General features: G+C 40.6%; 1 protein-coding gene across 3 annotated transcripts in view; it reads left to right on the plus strand.

Annotated features, from left to right (window-relative positions):
- The first annotated feature begins 254 nt into the window (after positions 1-254).
- The window catches only part of rbfox2 (RNA binding fox-1 homolog 2), a 46,650-nt gene continuing 20,658 nt past the window's right edge, over positions 255-26,246 (plus strand). The window contains exons 1-4 of one of the 3 annotated variants that reach the window (XR_010908566.1): positions 255-1,374; positions 22,649-22,840; positions 23,004-23,159; positions 23,406-23,459. Coding sequence is in view for 2 of the 3 variants with exons in the window: in XM_067458800.1 (XP_067314901.1) it covers positions 1,168-1,374; positions 22,649-22,840; positions 23,004-23,159; positions 23,406-23,459 (609 nt within the window). In the remaining variant the exon portion in view is untranslated. The remainder of the gene's footprint in view (positions 1,375-22,648; positions 22,841-23,003; positions 23,160-23,405; positions 23,460-26,246) is intronic. The other 2 variants (XM_067458800.1, XM_067458799.1) reach the window with 2 other exon arrangements.

A 26,246-nucleotide genomic window follows, 5' to 3' on the forward strand; every position in this document is an offset into this window, starting at 1 on the left:
TGAAACCAGTCAGTACTCGCTGCATTGAGACTTTATTATGGCACCGTGTCATAGCACCGTGTGGCCGCTAGATGTCGGGCAAACGCCGCGAAAGCGACTCGCCGTTCGGCGGCTTCATTTTCCACTGCGAATCCAGCAGGAACATACTGTACCGCATTTGAATCACATAATCAATAATAGGCTAATTATATATGCGCATTGGTTATAGCCCTGTATCATCAAGTCTATAAGAGCGGATCATTGTTGCCTTACAGCAAATTCGCCGTTTCAGTTTCAGCCGATCTGCTACTAAGTTGCGTCTGTGTTTCTCCAAACGTTTTTTTTTTCATACGGAACATTCATTATTGACTCGTCACATGTTGACGTATCCCGGTCGCAGCATTGCGGATTTATTAGAGAACAAAACGCTGATATAAAACGAGGTCTATAATCAAACGTAATCTTGCGTTCGGTTCTCGTTCCCGGGTTAAACACTAAAACAGGATCGTGCTCAAACAGGGAAAACGGGAAACTGCAGCAAGAATAAAGCAACGAGAGCGCGAGGAAACCGGAGAGGAGGGGCGCGCGCGTGCGTTTCCTCTCCGCAGCAAGAATCCATTGAGAGAGCGAGAGGGAGAGAGAGAGAGAAAGAGAGGGAGAAGAAAGGAAAAGCAGCAGCTCCACGCCACTCCTTTGTTTTAGGAAATCGCTTGAATCGCTCGAAAGACTGGAATGATGCATCGCGTTTCTCTCGCGTTTTCCCGCGACGCCTGTTTTTAAAGGCGAACTTCATGATTTTGCGTTTAATTTAGTGGCATCGACAGAAGAGCGTTGAAGATCTGAACCCTTCAGACGCATTAAGCGTTTCCTTCGCGTTGACCGTCCATGTGTTTAGACTCGTTTTTTCCAGCGTTTTCTGTCTCACATCAGAGGATATTCTGATCTGCTGAAGCTTTCTGAAGCTCGGACGTTTTTCTGGTCGTGGTTCGAGTCTGTTATTTGCGTCCAGGCCCGAGATATTCGCTCCTCTTCAAAGGCCTTTAATGCGGCACACACGCGTCAGTCTGTAACGGGTTTTAACGCGTCAGATGAGCGTCAGTTCTGGTCTGTAAAGCGCCGCTGATCCTCTGCCAGAACATCTCGTTTTCGTTATTCGGTCTTCATACGCAACATCTGCGGCCCACTTCAATGTTAATGTCGACCGACGTCGCATCTGTAATGCTGCCCGTGAGCCGCGGGATCCTGGAGCGCGAGAGGGATCTGGACTCGGGTTCGGCAGCGGTTCGGGGGATGAAGCGCGGAGACCCGGAGCCGGAGGGCGCCGCTGCGACGGGGGATTCTGTTGGGGCTGAATGCAAACGAGCGCGGATGGACGGTACCGGAGAGATCGGACAGGTAAGCGTTAAAATCACGATTCCATATGCGCTGTGATGAAAGAGACGCGTTTTTGTTTATGAAAGAATACCACTCTGGGTTGTTTTGACCATGTTTGGGTCAAATATGACCAAAATCCAAATGTTGGTTAACATTTTTAACCGTTGGATTACATTCTGGACCGTTTTCATTTAAAAATGTAAACCCAACGGTCTATATTTGACCCAAACATGGATCTAAACAACCCAGCATGAGACTGGTCAGATACTGTGACATGAGGTGAAAGCAAACATTGGTCATTGGGGCACCAAAGGTGAAATTTCGAGTAGCCACAAGCGAGCTATCGTGAATACTGAGGGGCTTCATCAGTGTGTGCAGCGCTCCTGATCCTCTGCAGTAAATGCTCCTGATTCACGGAGTTGATTTTCCTGTCTCATCCGAGGCCTTTGCTCCATCTCTCCATCCTGCGGTACTTTTCCATCCTCTAACACGAGCTCTTCTGCTCCATTCCTCAGACTGTATGTATGTAGGCAGACGTGATCTCATCTCTCATTTCAGCAGTTTATCCATCTATCCAGCCCTCTTTCTTTCTTTCCATTCATTCGTTCTGTTTCTCCGGTAAGTGATCTAAAGTGCTGCATGTGCTGTGGACCCTAATGGCTCATTTTCACTGGCTAATGGCTCACGGTTTCTCTAAACTGCACCATGACGAGCTTAAGACTGAGCAGATGTGTGTGTGTGTGTGTGTGTGTGTGTGAGAGCTTGGCCGTGTAGCCCAAAAAAGGTATTGATCCTGCTCCGAGAGAGTGTCTGGAAATTTGCCTGCAGCGGAGTCAGAAATGGAGTGGGGGCTGCAGGAATCAAACGATTTGGTAACAAGAGACACACATTTATGAAAAGCAAGAGATGGAGATGGAGGAAATGAAAGAATTGAGATGTCTGCAAACACTCAGGTCCAACTCTTTCATCAAGCCTGTTTAAAAACACACATTGCCAGTGACGTACGAAGCAGTGAAATATGAATACAGTTGGGAAATTCCTGGGAGAAGGGTGATTTATAAGCCTGAAAACATAATTTTAGGTTTTTCTAGTTCAGTTCACGCTGTGCTTTCATTTAGACGTTGCTGTTTGTGAATGCAATCTGTGTGAGAGTCACTGGGTAAAAGGTGTTTCCTACATTCAGCTGCATTCACTATTCCATGAACGGCTCTGATATTTAAATCACATCAGTTTACTGTGGCCTTTTACACACACACTCACACTCACACTCACACACACACACACACACACACACACACACACACACACACACACACACACACACACACACACACACATCCATCAGAAGAGGATTTGCTGTATCACTGACAGTAAAGAGGCTTTTTGTTGTGCTAAAGAGATCTGTACTTGTTTCAGAGTGGCATTAGTCTCTGATCTCCCATTTATCCTAACGCGGGCTGCTAGGGGGGGGTTAATACACACACACACACACACACACACTGATTGGAGATTTGCAGATAAGCCTTTGCTTTTTTTAAATCATGCACAGAGTTGCATTTATTGAATATCCTCAAGGAGCTTTGATGGGGTTCTGTTGCGATCCTGTCGGGTCATTCACTCTCTGCTCTGACACAGGCCGTTTTCATCATGGCTGTAACGTGCCCTATTTACCCCACGTCTCCAGTAATTACCCTTATGGGATTGCGCACATGTGTTACCATGACAACTTTGAACTTTGACCCCACGAGCAGAGCAGTAAAGTCGGGGTGTGGTGGTGATGGTTATTGCGACAGACAATAGAGCAAGCACACGCGTCTGATTTCCTCTCGCGTCTCGTTTGGTTTTGTGCCTGTGCTCATGGAGTCAAAATGCAATCTGCCGAAGACCAGGAAACGTGGTTTAGTCTATGCATCACGTCTGTCCATTGACGTAAAAATGGTGTAAAATCATGTTTGGTCTTGGTTTTGATGTTTGATGTGGTCAGTGACAAGTAGACAAATACACTGTTTCTAGTGCATGAACTTTAGTTACCGATTTTTCATCAGTACACTTCAAAAAGTGCTTGAGCTAAAAGATAAAGGCCCGCCGTAGACATTCACGCTAATGTCGGCTGTTGCGTTCCTTGTGTTAGTGCTCAGAATGCAGTGTGTGTTTGTTAGGCATCTGACGTGTTTCTGAATGCATGAAATCGAGCAGCGTACGAATTTCCCCCATCTACTTCCATTGGGTTAGTTTGAGGTGTACTCTTTCCTTTAGAGATATTTACTGACCTTTTAAAAACACTTATTTTTTTAAGTGTGTTGAGCAATGTGTTTTTCATTTTCTTGTACTTTGTTTTTTAGTACCTCATTGAGGGAGTCTCTCTCTCACACACACACGCGCACACACACGCGTGCACAGAGAGAGAGAGAGCCATGAGGCTTATGTCAGGATGCCAGACCTCCATCTTAAATGTGTTCAGCAGTAATACACACACCACAAAGGAAGCATAAAACTACAGACAGACAGTTAGACTCGTGGCTCACTAACAGACACACACATGAAGTAACTGAGAGGTTTGAAACACATTCGCAAATCATCTCGTCTTTCTTCTTCACCTCCGTCCTTCACTGAGCTCCTCCTCCTCTTCAGCTAGACCATCTGTTTATGTTCTCGTTTCTCTTTTGCCTGATCACTCCATTCTGCTTTTCTCCTTTAACAGGGAGTTGTAGGTCAGTAAGTTTTAGGGAATCATCGTTTCTACCTTCTCAGATGATCTGCAAGATCTTCCAGTGAGACGCTGCTCAGTAGAATGTGTGTGTGTGTGTGTGTGTGTGTGAGAGAGAGAGAGAATGTGTATGTGAGAGTGTGTGTGAGAGAGAGAGAGAGAGAAATTTGTGTGTGTGTGTGAGAGATTTGTGAGTGTGTGTGTGTGTGTGTGTGTGTGTGTGTGTGTGTGTGAGGGAGAGATTTGTGCAACTGTTTTTTCTATCCTGGTGGGGACTTCAACCTGAAAGCACACAAACTCATGGGGATTCATATCATCTGAATTGAGGCCCCAAATGAGGAAACAAATGTATAAATCACACCGAATGAGTTTTTTTGAAAATGGTAAAATACAGAAAGTCGTGTGTGACGGGTAGGGGAGAGAATATACAGTTTGTACAGTATAAAAACCATTACGTCTATTGAGAGTCCACAAAGACAGCAAACCAGACTGTGTGTTTGAAAGAGTGTGTGTTGGCAGTGAGCTGCTCTTCAGTCCTTAAGGAAATGAGGCACATGACGGGGTTCTGTATGACTCATTGTCTCTCTCTGCTCTAGTCGTCTGTTTCACACACATGGACTCCAGATGTTTCTGCCTTTATTCTCTGGACTCCTTTAGTGCAGATCAGAGCAGATCCTCAAATATCAGCAGAAAAACACATTCAGCCTTTCAGTTTGAAACCAGAGTCTGGGATGAATCTCATTAAACCCGTTAAGAAAATGTCTGCCTCCCATTTTAACGCAAAAACCAAAAGAAAGACGTTTTATTTGGAATAACGAAGATGACTTTCCATTATTTTTCATTCCCATTTGTGCGATGCAAAAAAAAAAAAGGAATCCTTTTTTGTTAAGTTCAATTGTTGGTCCATTTATTGCCATTTTTGATTCCATATGTTCACCTTTAATACAATATGGTCTTTGAGGAAAAGGGTTCTTTAGATTATTAATAAAATCTCATTATTAAAAAATGTTTCTTTTAAGAACTGTTTGCTTAAAGCTTCCAAAAAACGGTGGTTATATGGTATAAAACAACCTTTTTCTTGGGCTAGAGTGATTTATTACTGTAATATACTAAATTAGATTTTTTTGGATTAAAGCAATGAGAGTCTCCATTAAGTATAATGCACCAGTATGAGAATTTAGGCTGAAAATGTGGTCATAAACGAGGGGTGTAACGATAGACACAATTTGATACAAATTACGATGCGATGTTAGCGTGATATAATCAAAACAAAGAGAGTTTTTTTTTATTATTAATTTAATATATTGTCATTTCACTGAAACTTTCCTATTGTTTTTTTTCCTGCCTCATGCGATACTTGCACCGCTAGGAGTTTAACAGCGCTCCCCACGTGGATCATAGATCAGATACAGACCGGTGTGAGCGCGTTAGTTTTTAATGGACAGATTTTATGTACTCCAGTGCTGTAAACACGAACCAGCAGCGTGTATGCTCACATATTTAATCACGTCGTCGTCTTCAAATGAAATGTTATACAACCCTACATCTGATCACGACCGCGTTACTATGGATTGTTCTGATGCACCAAAGACAATGATACAAATTAACTGACAATTCAAAGAAGAATGGTCAAAAAAGTAACTGCTTTGTTCTTTCTGTGTTAAACTGACGTGTTTGTTCAGAGACTGTAGTGCTTCTAAATGTACTGAAAATATCTTTAGACCTTTTAAATGTTCTTACGCTGTTTCTCCCTCGTTTTGGCAGTTTGTTGTTTTATAGTATAGGGTTAGATTTGTAAAATGCTTAAGTTGCCCTCAACTCATTTTTTTTCTCTCTGTGGTCATGTTTTAATATTTATGTCTTTATTGAGTGCATAGTCTTTGTTTTTTGGTTGTTGTCTCCCCACAGCATCATTTTGTGTGGTTTTGCAAACCTGTTTTAATTCTAGTGTAGAATATCTACAGATTTCTAGTGTTGTAATCTACAATATTCACTCATGACAGTAAAATAGGGCATTCTTGTCAATCTACTGCAGTATTTCCTCTCTTAATCAGTAGAAAATGCGCTTAACTCCTGGTCATGCATGGGGGGAAAAATACAGTCATATACTGCAACATTTTTGGTCATACCGCATAGCACTAACCCCTATAAATGACACAATATCAGATCATCGGTCCTATAAATAAATTATATTTTGCATTAAGAATTAAGTCTGTCTATCCTTTTGCAGTGGAGTCTTCATGAGATTTCACTGTGCAAACATCAGCACTGCAGATTATTTCTAGTATCAGCATCATGAGTCCGCCTGTCTTTCGCAGTGCTAAGCGTTCCCTCAGGGGACTGTAGGAGGGACATTAGTTCCAGCTGGGAGCCGCGCGGAGCTCAAAGAGGGTGTTTATCAAGACTAGATGAAAAGAGTCACAGCAGCAGAGCAGAGATAACCCTCGATTCTCTACACCCTTAACACTGTCTCCTCAAAATCATCTTCCGACTCCATTTACTGTGGTGAGAGTGAAAGCGTTTCCGCTCCTCCTGATCGGTTGGTTTCCCGTCAGCCTCATATTGTGGCGTGTTGTGTAAGTGCCCCAGTCTGCTCGTCTCATCTACAATAAATATTAACTATGGCACATCTTTTGGACTCTAATAAGTAACCGTTAAACCGCGGGCCCTGTAGTAAAACTGCTGCAGCACTGCGTCACCTCCGTTTGTCCCTCATGTCGTGATTATCCTCTTGTTTTAATGTGTAAACAATAGAGCGGCTTGAACTCTGACGGAGCGGCGAGGCGCGTGTGAGCCAGCGCTAATCTGATTATACACCACTATAGACCAATTAAACACGGAGGCCAATTACACAGACAGTTCGAGTGAGCGAGACTGTTCCTAAGGATCATGTACATTCTTCATGGTGAAGGCAATCCCATAATGCATTGCGCTGAAAACAAATCCAAGATGTTGGATATAAATTGTTTAATATCATCAAATACTATTAGCATGTTTGATTTTTGGATGAATTTGCAACATGCTAACAGCGAACCATTGGAATTCATTATTAGTCGAGACGGTTTGTATTGAGCGCTCCGAATGGTTTGCGTTTGAGGCTCCGTAGACGGCGGGCGTCCTCTGAGGTTAATTAACGCGCGTGTTGGTTCTCTCAGGTAGAACTGGTTTAATCTCGTCCACTGCTGAGCGCCCTTGATCTCGTATCTCAGTCCAGTAATTGATGTAATTTTGAGGGGCTTTTGCCCCCAGGTTTAATTAAAGTCTCATTATTCACAGATCTGGTGCTTAAATGGTCTCAGTTGTGAAGATGATCTCAATGCGAAAGTGAACCTTCATACTGGTGTCACAAATGACCGTCTCTCAGCAGGCGCGCTGATGTCCAGCTGCTGTTCTTTAATGGAGGTCAGCGGTCAGTCAATCACTCTGAAATACAGTATCAGCTCTTTCTGTACAACCGACTCCCAATGAGGAGCTTCTCAAGATCACAACGAGTGGAAAGCGTTAAAATCAGATTATAGTCCCAGTGTTTTAGATTAGCATTGTAGATTACGGCAGCAGCTGTAGAGCGTGTGTGTGTTCAGATTGTTCAGTTAGTGCAGTTAATCTCACTTTATCTTTTTTTCTCTCTGTAATCCCGCCATCCGTCTCTTTATCCATTTATCACAATCCGTTCGACTGTGAGCTTCACATCTGCTCTTTTTTTCAGCGGTTTTGTGACATTTGAATGTCTGCAAAATCATCAATAATGTAGTCTCTTGTGATGCCTAAAAATAATTTTACATAAGTATAGTATTTGAGGATTTATTTAAAGCCAATGGCATATGATGATAATTATAATATTTAGTACTGAGAGCATGAAATTCCCTTTGCTGTGATTACACATGATTTGTGCAGGGAATGCTAGTTTAGCTGGTTAATTGTTAACTAACTGAAAAAAATGTAGTTTGACTAGGCCTGTCCTATCGCAATTATTTATCAATCGCCTGTTTGTTGTGGTTATTTCATGTAATCGAGAGATAAAGATAACCGTAATAGTAAAGTTTAAATAAAAAATTTGCCATTAAAATAAGGAAAGTTTAAGAGCTTAAAGAAATGCCATCAAATGACATTGAATCTACCTTTTCAGTGAAAGAATAAATACAAAAACACTATTTAGTTATTTACATAAATTTCGCTATGGCTTCGTGTTCGGTTTAAACCACAGACTGTATAAAACCCAGCCACTAGATGGCAGTGTTATCTCAGAACGTAACTGACGCGTCGCCAGAGAGCGCGCGGTGAAGGTTCGTCGTGCGTGCATCGCTAGTTTTTGCATTAGCAAAACCAGCTCACAAAATAGAATTATTATTAATTAATTATGGACTCATTTTGGCTTCAGCTATAAAGAAGCCACTAAGGAAATTGTCAGGAGACATTTTGTTTGCAAAATAGGTCAACTTAGAATCCAATACTCGGGAAACACATGGGGTGTGTTTACATGCACTTCTTAAGCCGATTATGCCGAATAAGCCAACAATGAACATGGTCATGTAAACGCGGTAACCCGTTTTCTTTTATCGGAGTAAGGTCATGAACGGCGTAAACATAAACCGGTCGGCACAGGTAGTTTTTTGCCTCTTACCCCTATTTCGCGCTGCATATAAATGCATTAACCTGCTTTCTGTCGGCTTTTAGAAATGCGCATGTGTGATAGGTGACAACGCAAACTTAGAGAAGATTTAAACGCATCCAGACAGAGGGAGCTGGCGGTTTGCATGAAATAAGGACATGTATCACAAACGCAGACTCTTTTAAGACCCAAAAAATTGTAAAGATGTGTTCTCATCTCATGCAGGAGAAGTAGAAGAGGTTCAGTCAAAAACCAGAGGGATAATATGAGCCGTAAATCTCTCGCTGAAATGGCACATGCTCTATTTAACATCACAACGGACGTATTTCGAAAACTCAACATTATGTTTGACATCACTACAGGGAAATAACCCGGTTTATTAATAAAGTCATGTAAACGCGGTTTACTTGCGTTGTCAGTTTACTGGTTTGCATGTAAACTAGGAAACTGGTTATTTCAATAAGCTGATATTTGTGAGTAATCTGCTTACTGGTGTGCATGTAAACATGGTCATTGAATCTGAGAGTTAGCTTAACATCCCAACGTCATCCGCGCTGCTGAGAAGTGTTTCAATAGAATATGTACACAGCACGTTATCCTCTCGGTAACCAAATAAACACACAAAAAAATGGACAGCGGTGGCAGCAGAACGAAAGCATCTCATAGCGATGTGAATATGGATGCGCCATATCTGTAGCCTGACAAGCCAGACCTACATCCAGATGTCGGGTCTGGGAACTCGCCATTGGCAGGGCTCAATCTGAGGGGTGGGATAAATGGTTGTTTTTTAAACTCCCTCTGCACGCGATAGGATAGCGCTACAACCAACCAGAGCAACGAAGGTGAAGCGGTGCTAGTTGACAGATTAAACATTCTCCGAACACATCTTCCCTTCTTAAGAATGACTTCAGTGCCATTCTTTGTTCTTTTCTCAAAAACAGCTTAACTCCAAGTCTTCCAGAGTCGCGGCCATTCGAAGCTGATTGAAAAGACCGCCGTTTGCCAGCTTCTTTGTTTTTTGGAGTAGCACGCGGAACCTTCGCAACTCTGCCATCATTGTTAAAGGGATAGTTCACCCAAAAAAGAATTTTATGTTTTTCCGCTTACCCCTAGGGCATCCAAGATGTAGGTGTGTTTGTTTCTTCAGTAGAACACAAATTACGATTTTTAACTCCAACCGTTGCAGTATAATGCATGTCAATGGGGTGTTTTTCTATGAGAGTAATAAAACACATAGACATACGAGTCCATATTAAACCCTTTGGCTCGTGGCGACACATTGATGTCTTAAGACATGGGGCGATTGGTTTGTGTGAGAAACCCAACAGTATTTATATATTTTTTACCTCAAATACAACACTGTATAAAAGCCACGACCACACCATCACTTCCTGCAAGTGAGGTCAAATGTACAAGATCCGGCGCATTTCAATGGGATACAAGCGGTGGAAGTGATCTCTTAATGTGTAATTTGACCTCACTTCCAGGCAGTGATGGCTCGAGGACGGCTGATGCATATAGTGTTGTATTTGAGGTAAAAAATGATATAAATACTGTTGGGTTCCTCAAAACCGATCGTTTCGTCTCTTAAGACATCAATGTGTGGTCACAAGCAGCAGGGTTTAATATGGATTCGTATGTGTGTTTGTTTTTTACTCTCATAATGGCTCTCATAAAAATACAAACCATTGACACGCATTATATGAGCAACGGTTGGAGTTAAAAACGTAATTTGTGTTCTACTGAAGAAACAAACACCTACATCTTGGAATATTCAAATTTTCATTTTTGGGTGAACTATCACTTTTAGCCCGCCCACCGACTCAACGTGATTGGCCTGACCAGAGTTTGGTTTTTCCAGCTCGCAAGCCAACGAAGAGTTCCTAGATGCCCTGGCTGCAAATTACATTTGCTGCAGCTTGGGGTGCATCTAGATTTCTAGGCTACCAGCTCTGCAGTTCAGTACTTGAAATAGCACTTTATACAATAGACTGCTTTAATGAAAACAGCTTTACAGTATTAAATATAAAACAGTCATTCAGTCATAGATGGACTTTACACTTTCTATTGTTAAATGAAACGTTTAACAAATGTTAGAAATGAAAATCTGCTATACGTTTAACCTCTAAAACATACACACATAAGGAATCCTGTCACTTTGATATTTCTCTTAATTTAGATTGCACAAAATAGTGATTTAAATGATACTGTATTAAATAAAATAGTTACTTGTCATGTTTTATGCATATGGTTGTGTCCTTTATTCTGTTAAATTAGTTTTTTTTTTTAAAAGAAATATCTAATTTAAAAGAATAAAGAACAAAACCATATGCATATAACATGCCTAAGTAACAATTTTATTTAATACAGTATCACTTATATCACTAAACACTATTTTGTGCTATCTAAGAGAAATATTAAAGTGACTTCTTTATTTTGTTTGTCATTAGGATTGCAATATATTGCCTTTCTTTCAATATCGCAATATATAACATTGTATTGTAGCCCCTGTGTTGTGATACGTATTGTATCGCCAGATTCTTGTCAATACACAGTCCTTTATAAAGCTTTCAAAGATGGTCAAAGGTCTTCATGTGAAATGAAGGCTGAAAGGATTAATCAGGCTATTATATTATTTTATTAATAATTATATTAAAAAAAAAAAAAAAATTTCGGCATGAAATCAAATCATATGGTCCTATTTTATGATATTTCTATATATAGGGTTGCAAAGGGGCTGAACATTACTGGAAACTTTGCAATCCTAATTACATACGAAATATACTATCCTTGCACTGTAATTGATATGAACAGAACCGAATGAAACAATGCATCGCAATTATTTATATGAAAACTAAGCTGCAACATAAAATTCATGATTGTGGTCTAAGTTTGGCCATTTATAAACATTGTTTTATTTCTAATCAGGCAGTGAATAGATGCCAAAATCTTTGAAAAGCCAAGATTGCTTTGTTTATCTTGAGAGAAAGTGTAGAGTGAGTGAGTGATATGGGAGGAGAGAGAGATTGTCTAGAGGGGGAGGAGACGCGCACACACACACACACAGAAAGAGCGAGAGGAGGGGAAGGAGAGAGGGAGATTTTGAATGTGTCAGACCCTCAGAGGGATTGTGCGCGCTGACGTCTGAAAGCAGAAAACGCTGCTGCCGCTGTTGTCGTCGTCGTCGTGATAAATAGGATGATGGGCGTCTTTTACCCTCCTGTGCAGCCGGTAAGTTTTCAATCATTCATGATTGCTGAAGAAGTTGACACACACAAGTGTAATTCACTCGTGCACGTGTGTGTGTGTGGCGTAAAGCAGGTCTGATGGAGGTGAGGAAAGTCTCATGCGTTTCTCATGTGTTTCTCCAGCTGTCTGTCTTGACGGAAGGGGCCAGGTGCTTGTGAACAGTTGTTCCTTCATCCGTCTGTCTGTCTCATTGTGTCTTCCTCTCGCCGGTCTTCACATTGGTCACACACACATGCAGCTTCAGTATTAATGTGCACTGATACATATCAGTCTTTTATTAGTTAAAAGCTCTCTCTCTCTCTCTGTGTGTGTGTGTGTGTGTGTGTGTGTGTGTGTGTGTGTGTGTGTGTGTGTGTGTGTGTGTGTGTGTGTGTGTGTGTGTCTGTTTTATACCTTGGAATCTCTCTCGCTGTCCCTCCCCCTCTCCTGCTTTTTCCCGAGGGCTCAAGCAGCTGTTATCTCTGTGCTTTCCTCTAAAAGCAGGAATGAGATAGTGGGGGTGTAGAGAATGGAAATTGATTTTTAAAAGTGACGTTCAGAGAGAAGGTTGGGGTGTGTGTGTGTGTGTGTGTTAAGGTGAGGATCTGATGCCATGGTTCATACTGTAAGTGGACTGTAAAGCTCAGAACTGAAGCGCTCAGGACAGACCGAGGCTGGTTAAAGTATGTTGAACTCCACCCAGCGTTTGCCCTGAAGGGTGGGAGAGCCGCTTACCTGTCACCTCATGATCTCACACGCTCGCTTTAGAAATCAGAACAGCTGCCTTTGTTTTGCACAGAAATATAGGTCCATTTTTCCCTAAAACTCTTTTCGTTGACTTTAGATATTGTTTTGGACATTTGATACACACACACACACCTGAATGAGGATAGACGCTTGTTAAAGAGCAACACTAACACCCCTTTTTCTATTAAACTTGTCTTATTGGACTGATCTGCTTTAAATGCAAGTAGATTTTATTTAGCAAGGTCTTGTTTAATCAATATTATTTTTAGCATATGTTAATTTAAAACGCATTGTGTAATTTTAATTGTATTTTCCATTTTATTGTATTTCAAATGGATCGTTCAACCAAAAAGTTCAATTGTCCCTTACTGACCCTCAAGTTGTTCCAAATCTATATAAATCTGCTGTACACAAAGGAAGATACTTCAACATTTTTGTAACTAAGCAGATCTCGCCCACATTGACTACCATTTTAGGAATATATGGGGCAAGATTTGCTTAGTTACAAACATTCTTTCAAATATCTTACTTTGTGTACACTGTACAGCAAATGTGATAGATTTGGAAAAACTTGACGGTGAGTAAGTGACTGAATTTTTATTTTTGGCTGAAATATCCCTTTATGCAACTCTTGTGTAACTTGTAGGAAATGTATAACACAACTCTTGCCATATAAATAGCCTCAGCTGGTGACATGGCATGAACATTTCTACTACTTAACATGAGTCACAACACAAAGCCTAAAAGAATTGGCAAAAATGTTCCAGTCTGTCAGAAGCCAAACACGCTAGAGGCTCCTGAGTGAAATTCAATTATTCCTGACCCAACGGCACACTGAATGATTTCATAATGTCCGCTGTCTTCAATCGAGTGTCTGCACACCGGAAACGCGTTATGAATCTTAAACATGAGAATATAGAGGTGCAATGCAATCTCAGTCAACTGGACATGGTCATTTATTGCCAAAAATCATTTAGACGTGTAAAAGCGTTTAAAGTAACATCTATAGCTATGTTTCCATTCAAAGTTGCGAATTTAACTAATGCTCAAAATTGTAATATTACATTAATCATTTGTGAATAAAGCAGCATTTCCATCCCATGTATTAAAGAAAACAAAACCGTCACCTCCTGGGAAGTTGGTGCAAAACATCTGTAATAAAAATGGAAGTTGCTGCAATCTGTTTTTAAAGAAACTGTGACTCTTCTTTTTTTCCTCCATCATAAATGTGTTGCGTCTCAAAGCGTCAGACAAAACTCATTAAACGCTCTCGTGTTCGGACGCTGGTGTTTGGGAACCCAATCGTGTGAGACTCTTCTGGAGGGAATTAAACCAAATCATTCTGATGACAGACTTTGGCTCAGGCGTTTCAGAACCACCAAACCACTGCTGCTGCGTCCCAATTCGCCTACTTATACTACGTCATAAGTATGCACTCTTTTTGTGAAGAATAAGTACGTAGTTTGAGTGTGTAGCAGAAGAGAAAGCAAGCTTTGGGACATACTACTTCGTCATCTATAATGGACTCTGTTGCTTAGTTACGTGCATCCCATCATCGTTTAACTGCCTGTCAATCATCATCACAGTTCAAATCCTCCACATTTAGTTTAATTTCTACCGTATCGGAGAGAAATGTAGTAGCCCGTTGATTTGCCATGTGTGGGTTTTAATGCAGACTCTCCTCATGTTTGCAGTTTAAATATAATGGCCCTCATTTATCAAAAGTGCGTACACCAAATTTCCAGCGTACACCTTGCGTACACCCAAACCCACGGTGACTTTGAGATTTATCAATATGGACGTTGGCGTACGGCACGCTCAAATCCTACGCCAGCTCAGGAGGCGGTGTACGCACGTTTGAGTTAGTGGGAAAATGCGCAGAAAAACAATTCCTAACACCACAAAACGCACTGACAAGATATGCTATATGATCCACTGTTAAAAACCACAACAACAACATTCAGTGTTTATTTTTGTGCAACATGAACGTCAATGTTTAATTTGTGTGACTTTACCAAAGCGTTTGATTTGTAGGAATGTAATCCTCCAGTCGCGAGCCTGTGCGCCTTATCTGACGTTTTAGGCCCGCCTGGCCCGGCAGCTGCACACGGACTGGGACTAAAATAATTCAGACTGACAAAATAATAAAAATGACCTTCTTCTTTTAAATAATAATAAAATCAATAAAAACGACACACTTCTTCTGAATAACAAGCGTCATTAAGAATAATAATCATAATAATAATAAGAAGAATCTTACAAATCGTCATGTAATTATTAATGTGAATGAATCTTACTCCACATCACATCATCATCACTATTGTACACCCCAATACATGTGCCGTGATACGAAATTAAATGCTAATTGTTTCAAAACGTGCTGTAAAATAATGCATTGTGATGGTAATTTATCATCCAAACAGCTATTTAAACTGCTGGAGTGCGCTTCTCAACCTCCACACTATTAACAGTACTCGTAATTTGGGTCCATATTTTGTTTTTGTAGGTGCCTTTAATCCCACTCTTTAAACTCCCAAATAAAACAATTTCGTTTTTTTTCCACTTCCCTGGTGATCTCAATGGGCGCGTCTCAATCATCTCACTAGTCCACTAGTCAGGGCACTGATCAGGGAGTCAGCCCATTGACTTATGTCCTAATCAGTGCCCTGACTAGTGGACTAGTGAGATGATTGAGCGCGCCCGATCTCCACGTCGGAGAAGTTTCGCTTCTTTGCCGTCTTCTGTTTGTCCATGACGTAAAATGAGGGCGTGGGGGAGGCGGAGACTTGAATCTATAGGGGCGTGTTATTCTAATGACGATCGTTTTCAGCCGCCGCATTTATCAAGGGCAGGTTTTGCGTACACCTGGATTGCAGAGGTGCGCACAGCTTCATAAATCAGGCGGTGAGAGGAGTGTAAGCATAATCTTACGCCAACATATACACCAGTTTCTACGCAAGATTGATAAATGAGGGCCAATGAGTGTTTAAAAGTTAATGGCAACTTATCATTACAAAACTTCTCAGGGTTGTTGCAGGTGAAATATAATGTGGATAACACTGAATAATAAATATATTTTTGTCAGGTTAAAAACTGATCACTCAAACCTCTTCATCTAAACCTTTCTGGATAACCGTCGGACTAGCACATCCGTCGTGTTTGTAGTTTTTTTTAAACAGTTTTTATCCGTGTTTGTAGTTCTAATCAAACCCTCGTCCAACTCGCAATGGGTTGTGCGTAATATCAGCCGTTAAGAGTGTGCGTCGATCCGCACTTCGAATCTGACCAGATATGGTATCTTTGGAATACTCTTTTCAGCACACTACGATTTGGGACATGCTAATTTTATTTTTGAAAACTATTTAGTATGAATAGTATGCGAATTGGGACACAGGGCAACATTCAAGATGCTACAATGCGATTGGTCCACCGGTTAGTCCAGTTATCCAATCACATCCTCTGTTAAGGCAAAGTCACATTTTTATTGTTGTGCACCGAGGGATTTATTTGATAAACGTGTTTCCAAGCATAGTTTATGTGCATGTCTTATCAGATAAATAATCCACCTCAATGTTGTGCATTTTATTTTTGCAATGCAATATCACAAAATATATCGACCTAGAAAGCATTTTTTGAACACATACACATTCCCGCTTTAAAATCAACTTGGCTGTTCGGCGTTACAGTGCATGCATTTTTACACATCTCAGATGTGTGTGTGTGTGTTACAGCTTAAGTTTACCCAGAATATTCGTGTTTGTGCCAAATGTGACGGCATTGACATCAACACAACACAAGCAGTTAATGAAAACATGAGATGCAACACAATATAACATTGGCAAGAAGACTATGGCATGAAACGTGTTTGCTATTCTTGGGTTGGTTTATCGGTGTGAGAGTTCAGAGGTGACGCTGCGGTCGAGAGCTCATGTTCTACACAAAGCGATAAACTCGGGTTTTGCTTGTCTGTCGATGACGCTCTGGCACTGTAGTTTTATCTTTGTGTGTTGTTTAAAGGAGCAGTCCTCTATCCAAACTAGATCAACTAGTTTCCTGTTGGTCGCACATGTGCTTGAGGGTGGAGTGTGTGAGAGACAAACATTCACACGTGTGTGTGTGTGTGTGTGTGTGTCTGTGTGTGTTTCTCTCAAAAGGCTTTTATCTGGGCTGTTTTGGACCCACGAACCTTTGGACCCTGCTGGTCTCTGATTGGTCAGGAAAGGACAGACCGACACGCTCCCTAAAGAGAGGGGTCAGGTTACAGCCGACCAATCAGTGTGCGACTGTGGGCGGTCCATCTGTATTTTAGGCTGTTTTAAACAGAGCACTGCTTTATGTATCAATGCAGGAGAGTTTCGTCAGTGTTTACAATGGTCGATTTCTACATTTAAAATCCCTTCTTGGTGCCACCTCTGGGCAGATGCTTCTTAGTCCTTTTAGTATTATTTATACACTGCTTTAATACTTGTATTTTGAATAAGCTTGTATGTGTTTTAATAGGGCAGCAGCACATTTGTACAAAATCACACTCTTAAGCTCTTTTAACTGTAAAGCCAGAGTATGTAGATTGGTGTGATTTTTCTCTTGTGATCCGTCATCTTGTGTTGTTTCCAAAGTGCTACTAGCACACATCGATCTGTATGTAACGACTCAGTGAAGCGCCTGAATGTTCAGCGTGCGTTATTCTGATGTAGTGACTCGATATGTTGTCTATTGTCAGGAGTGATCGTGGCAGCGAATGATCTGAGCGGCTGTGATCCGTTACAGTGGACGGAGGACCCGTGGCACAGCTGCCATATATAACAGCAGCACGTTAGACAGATGCCAGCTGACCCGTAACTAAAGCTGCCAGTGTTTAGAAGCCCTCGCTCGGCTGAACATGCGCTCGCAGCGTATATGACGAGCTTGAGAGTGTCTTCTGTGTATGACCGACAGATCATAATGATATGGATTAATAAAGGTCTCTCGTACAGCTGAAATAATAAGCATCTGCTGCAGTGAATGTGTGTTTATGCATCAGTTTTAGTCTGTAATCATGTGTGTGAGATGCGTCATTGTGTCATGAGCCTGACCGATCTGCTTAATTCTTGTCAACTGTATGTTAAGCAGAACTGAACGCTATCTATGCAGTGTTGTCATGATCAGGGGCGTGGGACTGGGGGGATAAAGGGTAATGAGTAACCAGGGCCCGAGGCAGGGAAGTCCGTTTTCTATACATACACATACATGGTACGGGGGCCCAGCAAGATGGTTTGTACCAAGGGCCCAAAATTTGGTGCAACGCCACTGGTCATGATACTGGAATTTCCAATACGTTGAAAAATATCAATATTCAATACCATAGGGAAAATTCCACCAAACAGATAATTTATCTCATAATCTTTTAATAATTTGGGTAATTTTGTTGTAATATCTTACACATAGCACAGGGAGGCTTTATTTGAATCGCTACACTAAATTTATCAAAAAGAAGAAATTACAAATTTCAAACGATGGCACATTTTAGGGCTGGGCGATATGGCCAAAAAAATCATATATCAGTATTTTTTTGGTGATTGGCGATACACTTTATATATCCTGGTATTTTTACAAAGTTTTCTATTTGGATGGAAAAAAAATCTGTATTACATTTTTTTTATAATACTTTTATTTCACATTCTGTCCAGTGATGTCCTAAAAACAATGCTGATATTGAAGACTATAAACAAATACAGTGAGTGTATGCAGGCTATGCAATATATTATGTGCAAATTGGGGCCTTACAATTTAAAAGAAGCTGTCAGAAGCTCTGAGATATAGGCTACTTGTGTTGACAGACAGATAAATATTTGCAGTGTTTAATACGTTTGAAATGTGGTGCTTCTGACAGGGCAAGCTGCTTTAAACTGAACGTGTTAACTATATGTAACTATATCCAGTTATTTTGAAGCCCTTAAATAAAGCATGCGTCATGTTGAGGATAAATTGCACCATGCACTTCCCCTGCATCAGCTCACTCCGTGTACTCCGCTATTTTTCAGATGCGTTCTTATCAATCTGCTTTATCTCTACACACGGTATCGCTTCATTCCGTATCATCTCTTAAAAATATATCGATATATTGTACTAACTCAATATACCGCCCAGCCCTAGCACATGTAAATGCAATGGATTTAAAGAGACAAAATGAAACGTGTCTTTACATTGTTCAGGTGGGTCTAAATATATTCAGGTGAGAAATACTATAGAAATCAAATGGAAATACTGATTAATGCTTACTACGGCTGCACGATATTAGAAAACTTACATTGCAATATTTTTTTTTCTGCAATATGTATTGTGTATTTATTTATTTTTTGTATAAAAACCATTTCACCAAATTATTTGAATAGCAATATATGAAGAAAATAATTAATCATTCTAGAATAATTGGGCTGATTTTGTAGGGGAGTGAATCTGCATAGATGATAATAATAAGCACATTACAAGCATGGATAAATACAGTAGAAGAAAGATGATATTGAAATAAGCAGTGCTTTTTTTTCCAGGTAAATCTATCAGTGTTCAGGTATAGAAATACAACAATCAAATGTAGAATAAGTCTTCCTTGTATAAATTGCATATAACTAATATAATTAAGTTATACAATATACTATACAATATCATTGTTAAAGCTACAAAAGTAATTGTTTCTTTCTCGTTTTTTAATCACCATTGGTGACACAAACTGCTGCGGGTGCATTAGGCTGCTGTCTTTTTAAGACAAATGCACAGACCTAATATAAATGACACGCATCCATTTCCTTTCACATAACCGACTGTGTTTACGAGGATATTCGCCGAGACGGGCATTTTGACTTCAAAGCTCAATAGAAAGCAAAAAAACCCCTGAATTCGGTGTTCACGTTCTGTCTGCGTGGCTCTGTGCGCTCACAGAAAACGGCGCCCAAGTCCTCTTGCGCTTGATGTCTGACTCGACTTAAAATTGTCTTACATAGAGACAAGACAACCAGCAAAAAAAGGTGCCATGCTTCATCTCGTGATGCCGTCTGATATTATATTTTTTACAAACAGCAAAACCTTAATTGCAGATGAGACACATGGGCTTTGAATTCACAAAACCATGGTAGGATGAATGCAGTTGTCTTTCCATTCTTCTTTGTTTGCCCTCCTTTGGCTGTCGACTTGCCTTTTTAGACACTTTGATAGTGCCATTTCCTCTCGCCGGCTAGCTTAAATGTTAACATCACTCTGCACGCAACGTAATCACTTACCTCCAGCACGCAAACAATTAAAACATTTCAGTTTAACAAATTTACTTGCCAACCCCTGGTATAGGCCTACTTGGCATTGCAATATATTGTGCAGCCCTAAGTTATTCAGTCAAGAGCAGCAAGTGATTTTTTTATTTTATTTGATACTTTACTTTGATTAACATGACGGACAGCAGCTGGTTTTTTAGGCAGCTGTCAATTTAAGAGTTTGTGCACAGACTGCATTTACCTAAATACCAGGTAAGATGGGCAGTTTGACCAAAGTTTGTTGACTGTTTAAGTGCAATAAGCCATGAAAAAGAAGTCAATTTGGAACTTACAAGCTGATTAAAAAGGCAGCTTTATGTAAGCGCCACAAGTCTAGATTAGCAGGAGTGAGTGAAATTATGCACAATACAAGCACAATTCAACTGGAGCAAATGATTTGGTGAGGGAGAGAAAGCAGATGTGTGTCAGTTTGCCATCGGAGGGAAGAGAGAGCGAGATCGCACAGCTGCTATCAGTGTATCGATACTGCACAAAAGGATAGTTTTAGATTTGTAATTTTTGATATTTGACAATAATACTGAATTGTGCAAAAATTACCATTCCAGTGTAAAGGTTTGTTCACAACAAGAATGATGATTATAACGCTAACTATCTTTCTGCTTATTATAATCATGTGCTGCCGCTTTGTCGTCTGACTCTTTAAATGCTCAAGTTCTTTAAAGTTTGGTGGATTCTGATTGCCTGTGAATGATTTTATTATTCATCAGATGGAAAAATCATTCTGAAAGTGATTCCAACAATATTGTTTCTATGCCGTTATAGTTGTGGTGTAAACTCTACTTTTCTTTTGTATTTACAATAATTAACTAAAGTTATAGTTGTCGTACTTTGAGTGAATGGGCCTCAAGTCAGTAGGAGTAAGGAGTTAGTTTAAAAAAAAAAAAAAAAAAAGCATGAGACATGAAAAGATGGATTCTGTACATTCAGTGCTTCAGGAATCAGGCTGATGCAAAGCGGAATCATTAATATTTGGAACAACAATAATAATAATTGAGGCGGATGTATAACGAGTGCTCTAATGCTGCTGAATTCTGAAATGTAGCTCATGAATGTTTCTTGTGGTTCACGGGAAGATCTTAGAGCTATAAATACCAGGATGTGTCTTTCACTGCTTGTCTTTCTCTCTCTCTCTCTCTCTCTCTCTCTCTCTCTCTCTCTCTCTCTCTCTCTCTCTCTCTCTCTCTCTCTCTCTCTCTCTCTCTCTCTCTCTCTCTCTCTCTCTCTCTCTCTCTCTCTCTCTCTCTCTCTCTCTCTCTCTCTCTCCTCATTCGTGTCTCTCTCTTCGTTCTCATCCTGCTGCCATGTAGGGAAGTGATGCTGGAGGAGGAATGCACACTTGACAGAACAGTGTTTTCCCCTCTCTCTTTCTCTCTCTCTCTCTCTCTCTCTCTCTCTCTCTCTCTCTCTCTCTCTCTCTCTCTCTCTCTCTCTCTCTCTCTCTCTCTCTCTCTCTCTCTCTCTCTCTCTCTCTCTCTCTCTCTCTCTCTCGCTCTCTCTCTCTGCAGTGATGTGACGTGCATTTCTCAGATGGATCAGCAGTTTAGCTCAGAATCTCATGAAAACACATTTCAGCCCAAAATCAAAGTAATTTTATTTAGCATCAAGAAAATGAAGCCCTTTCCCCAATTCTTCTTATTTAAAAAATATTACTTTTATTAAAGTAATCCAAGAATAACATGGTAGTATATTTGTTATATTGTCTAATTCATGCTGATTTTAAATGTTTAATACAGTAAATGCCATAATTTAAAAAAATGCATTTCCCTAAAACTTATCCTACTGTAAAAAAAAATCCTCTTTCATTAAGCAAGAATTAGAATGTTATAATGTTAAATTTTTGTTGATTAAAATATGTAATATAGTAAATGCATAATGCCAGTGTTAAAATTGTAAACTATGTAAACTGTCCTAAAATAGACTTTTATTTTCTTTATAGCCTTTTTTCTTTCTTTTTTTAACTTTAAGCACATAATACAAAATGTATTTTGAATTTAAAGAAGCCATTTTGTTGTTGTTGTTTTTACTTTAAGCACATCCCCAATATTTTTATCGTTCTGTTAAAAAAACTCACTTGCATTAATTCAAGAATAATATGGTAGGTTATTTTATTTTATTTTTATGCATGATGCCACAATGTAAAAAAACAAACAAAAAAACCTTAAGTTGTCCTAAAATAGTTTTCTTTTCTTTTGCAAAATGTAATTTTTCCCACCTTTTGGTTTTTCAGGGTGAAATATGAGCTGAATGTGTTTTGATGCAAATCACTCAAATAATGCACATTAATCAGCCAGCGCATTAATGCTGATGAACTAAACGTGATATTTAACGATCATCAAGATCGCGTTTTGTAGCTGACGAGGGAGTTTTGGTCCGTAACTGCGTGTGCTAGCTTCATCTGCGTGTCGTCTTCTGTGCCAGCGTATGTGCTGGAGGCCCGTGCACTAAATTATGCATTAGGCCCTCATTAATATTGAACAGCTGCCTCAATCCGCTCGTCGCCAGAAAGAGAGAAACGTAATATCTCTGGCTTTCAGTGGCGTCATCTGTGAGAGGAATTCTTGCAGTGCAGACGGTTCTGTCTCCATTCCAGTTGATTTCACTTTTCCTCCATTAAGCGAGCTGTTTTTCTTCTCTTTGCCATCCAGTCGGTGGATTTCGGCCAGGCGGTTGTTTAACCCCTGTCTGTCTGTTTCTCGTCTGCAGGGTTCACAGGACGCGATGGGAGCTCAGGAGGGCGTCGTCGCTCCGTTCTCCTCCTTCCCTCCCCCGCCGCCTCCTCCCCCTCAGAACGGCCTGGCACTGGAGTTTGGGGGCGGCGGTATTTACCCCGCAGGGGGGCAGACCGAGGCCCCGGCAGGAGTCAGCAACACCCCCTCCTCTAACCCCAGCACTCAAGTAAGTGCTAAAGCTCTTGGAGCAAATGGTGACATCTGATCACTCGCACCATTTGGGCAGCTGGAACAACAAACGTGTCGAACGACTTCCTGCCGCTCCGTCTCAAAAGATCGCCAACGATTGTGATTTGTATATTCATTCATATGATCTTTGTGTCTCTCAGCTGTCAGATGGGTCTCCTCAGGCAGAAGGTCAGTGTGTTTCTGCCGGCGGATCGGGCAGTGACGAGTCCTCAGAGGCCAAAGGAACCCCGAAACGGCTCCATGTTTCCAACATCCCCTTCCGCTTCAGAGACCCAGACCTGCGGCAGATGTTCGGGGTACTAGAGGCTTTTTAGGGTTTATTCATCAGATGATTTTAGAAACAACAAACTGTGACGTGTAAAAGGGCCAATTCTGCCCCCTGGTGACTGACATTGTTAAAGTGATTGTTGTAAATGCAGCTCCTCTTTTATAATGGCATGACACAAAAGCTGTGTATGTTTATGCTGAACAGTTTCTCTCTCAATCTCTTTCGGTGTGTGTGTGTGGTGACTGTTTCTGTGTTTTTTTTGTTTGTCTTTTAGCAATTTGGAAAGATTCTGGATGTGGAGATCATTTTCAATGAGAGAGGCTCAAAGGTAAGAAACCGATTTTAATGAGATGCATTTAAATATAATAGAATATAGTTAGATGTTGTAACACTAAAGGAACAGTTCACCCGAATGAAATAGCCATCATTTAATCATCGTGATTCTGTGATGTAGACGAATGACTGTTCAATACAATGAAGTCAGATGGTGATTTGTACTATAAATCTAAAAAAAAAAAATCACCATTAAGTAAAATTTGATTTGTATTAACAGGGACTATGGTTCAATCCAAAGCTGGGGAATTTAACTTAAGCACAAAATCTAAATCTTGCATAAAAAATGGCAAATAAAGCACCGTTTCCATCCCATGTGATCAAGAAAACAAAATCACTTCTTCCGAAATTGACGCAAATTATCTGCCATGAAAATGAATGTTGCTACAATCGGTAAAGAAACTGTCTCTTTTTTTTCTCAACCGTAAATGAGTTGCGTCTCAGAGCACGAGACAAAACCCAATAAACGCTGTTTGGGAACGCAGTCGTGTGCGCCACTTCTGCAGGGAAATAAACCAAATCATTCTGATGACAGACTTGCACCCAAAAATTTAAATTGATGTTTATCCTCTTACCCCCAGGGCATCCAAGATGTGGGTGTGTTTGTTTCTTCAGTAGAACACAAATGAAGATTTTAACTCCAAACGTTGCCGTATAATGGATGTCAATGGGGTATTTTTCTATGAGAGTAAAAAACATAAACATAAGAATCCATATTAAACCCTGTGGCTCGTTACGAAACGATCGGTTTCTGCAAAAAACCAAACAGTATTTATATTTTACCTCACATCAGACGAATCTCACCTAGTATTCCCCAGTCGGATTACAGGTGCTGGTCATATAATTAGAATATCATCAAAAAGTGGATGATGTTCGTCTGTTATAGGACAACTTAGTTTGAATAAACGAGCAGACACTGATTAGCTACTTGCTATAATTTTATTTATATTCGGAGATTCAATCACAAATGCATTAACAGTCTGACAGTCATAAACAGGACTCAGGCCACAGCCTGTATGGAAAAATAAATTGTTAATTTAATGTTTGAAACAGCAGGTTATCAACTTAATCGATATGAGATGCCACTATGCAATCATCACAGATTTCAGTTTGCCTACCGCGTCAGATGTCGAATCCGGCGTCCTCTCCAGCAGCTGGAATTTGTTTACGGATGCCATAGTACCTCTCAATTGCCACCAGGACTTATACGGTTTTATTAAAGCTATTTATTTGTTGTAAAGTGTAACGATCATCTCAGAAAAAATCAATTCTAATGTCAGGCGCAATTGAAGTAGTTGATTGTTTGCTTACATGTGTAGATTTAGGGACAGTGTCATTATAACAACATTATCTTCATTACTTTTTACGAAATAAGTTTATCCCTCAGAAAAATGTACTTTGCTCTCGTCAACATTATAGCTTGGAGCATGTGAGCGCGGCACGCGCTCTTCAGTGGTGAAGGCACGCACTGCGTACGTCATATAACGACGCACACTCAAAAGTAATCCGGTCAGGTCGTGCACATGGTGAAGCATCTTGGTGTATTTACGTGCCAATTTTGCTAAGAGCGGATTGTGCATTTCATTGTCTCTCCACCATGCCAGTGGATTAGCCGTGGAGTCAATTGGTTGTTCTTGGAAGTAGCGGGTTAACTCTGTGTCAGCGCGCGCTCTGATCGGTATAGGGGCAGAGATTCCAGACCTCCGTTTATTAAGGAGATCTCAAAGATTTCTCTTCTTGGTGGGGGGTGGTGAACAGACCTCTCCCGAATCATCTCCAGCAGTAGCAGCCTCTGAAGCACCACTAACTCCGCCTCCCTGTCCCTCGTCAGCTGATACAATTTCCCCCCGGAGTGCTTTTTTTTATGTTTGTAAAAAATATTTTAATAACACAGTTTTGGCGGTTATAGAGTTCTAATGACGTTGTTTAACTAAAACCATCGGTCTCACGGTTATATACTAACCGTCACACCCCTAATATTAAAGACACCTGGTGCCACACTCTAATCAGCTACCTAACTCAAAACACCTGCACAAAGCCTTTCTCAGTCTAGTTCTGTAGGCTACACAATCATGGGGAAAACTGCTGACTTGACATTTGTCCAAAAGATGACCATTGACACCTTGCACAAGGAGGGCAAGGTCATTGCAAAAGAGTCTAGCTGTTCACGGAGCTCTGTGTCCAAGCACATTAATAGAGAGGCAAAGCGGAAGGAAAAGATGTGGTAGAAAAAACTGTACAAGCAATGGGGATAACCACACCATGGAGAGGATTGTGAAACAAAACCCATTCAAAAATGTGGGGGAGATTGACAAAGCGTGGACTGCAGCTGGAGTCAGTGCTTCAAGGACCACAATGCACAGACGTATGTATGCAAGACATGGGTTTCAGCTGTCGCATTCCTTGTGTCAAGCCACTCTTGGACAACAGAGATGTAGTTTTAATTTTCCAAAAGGACTTTGCACTTGCATACAGTGCCAAAGCAACCAGTACCTGGCTTTATGGACTATGTTCTCCCTGTTCTTAATTGACCAGCAAACTCGCCTGACCTTGAAAATCTATGGGGTATTGCAAAGTGGAAGATGCGATGTGCCAAACCAAACAATGCAGAAGAGCTGAAGGCCACTATCAGAGCAACCTGGCCTCTCATAACACCTGAGCAGTGCCATAGACTGATCGACTCCATGCCCCGCCGCATTGCTGCAGTAATTCAACTGCAAAAAATGTGTTGAGTGCTGTACATGCTCATTCTTTTCATGTTCATACTTTTCCGTTGGCCAAG

The sequence above is a fragment of the Pseudorasbora parva genome, chromosome 12 (genome assembly GCF_024679245.1).
Source record: "Pseudorasbora parva isolate DD20220531a chromosome 12, ASM2467924v1, whole genome shotgun sequence".
NCBI lineage: Eukaryota > Metazoa > Chordata > Actinopteri > Cypriniformes > Gobionidae > Pseudorasbora > Pseudorasbora parva.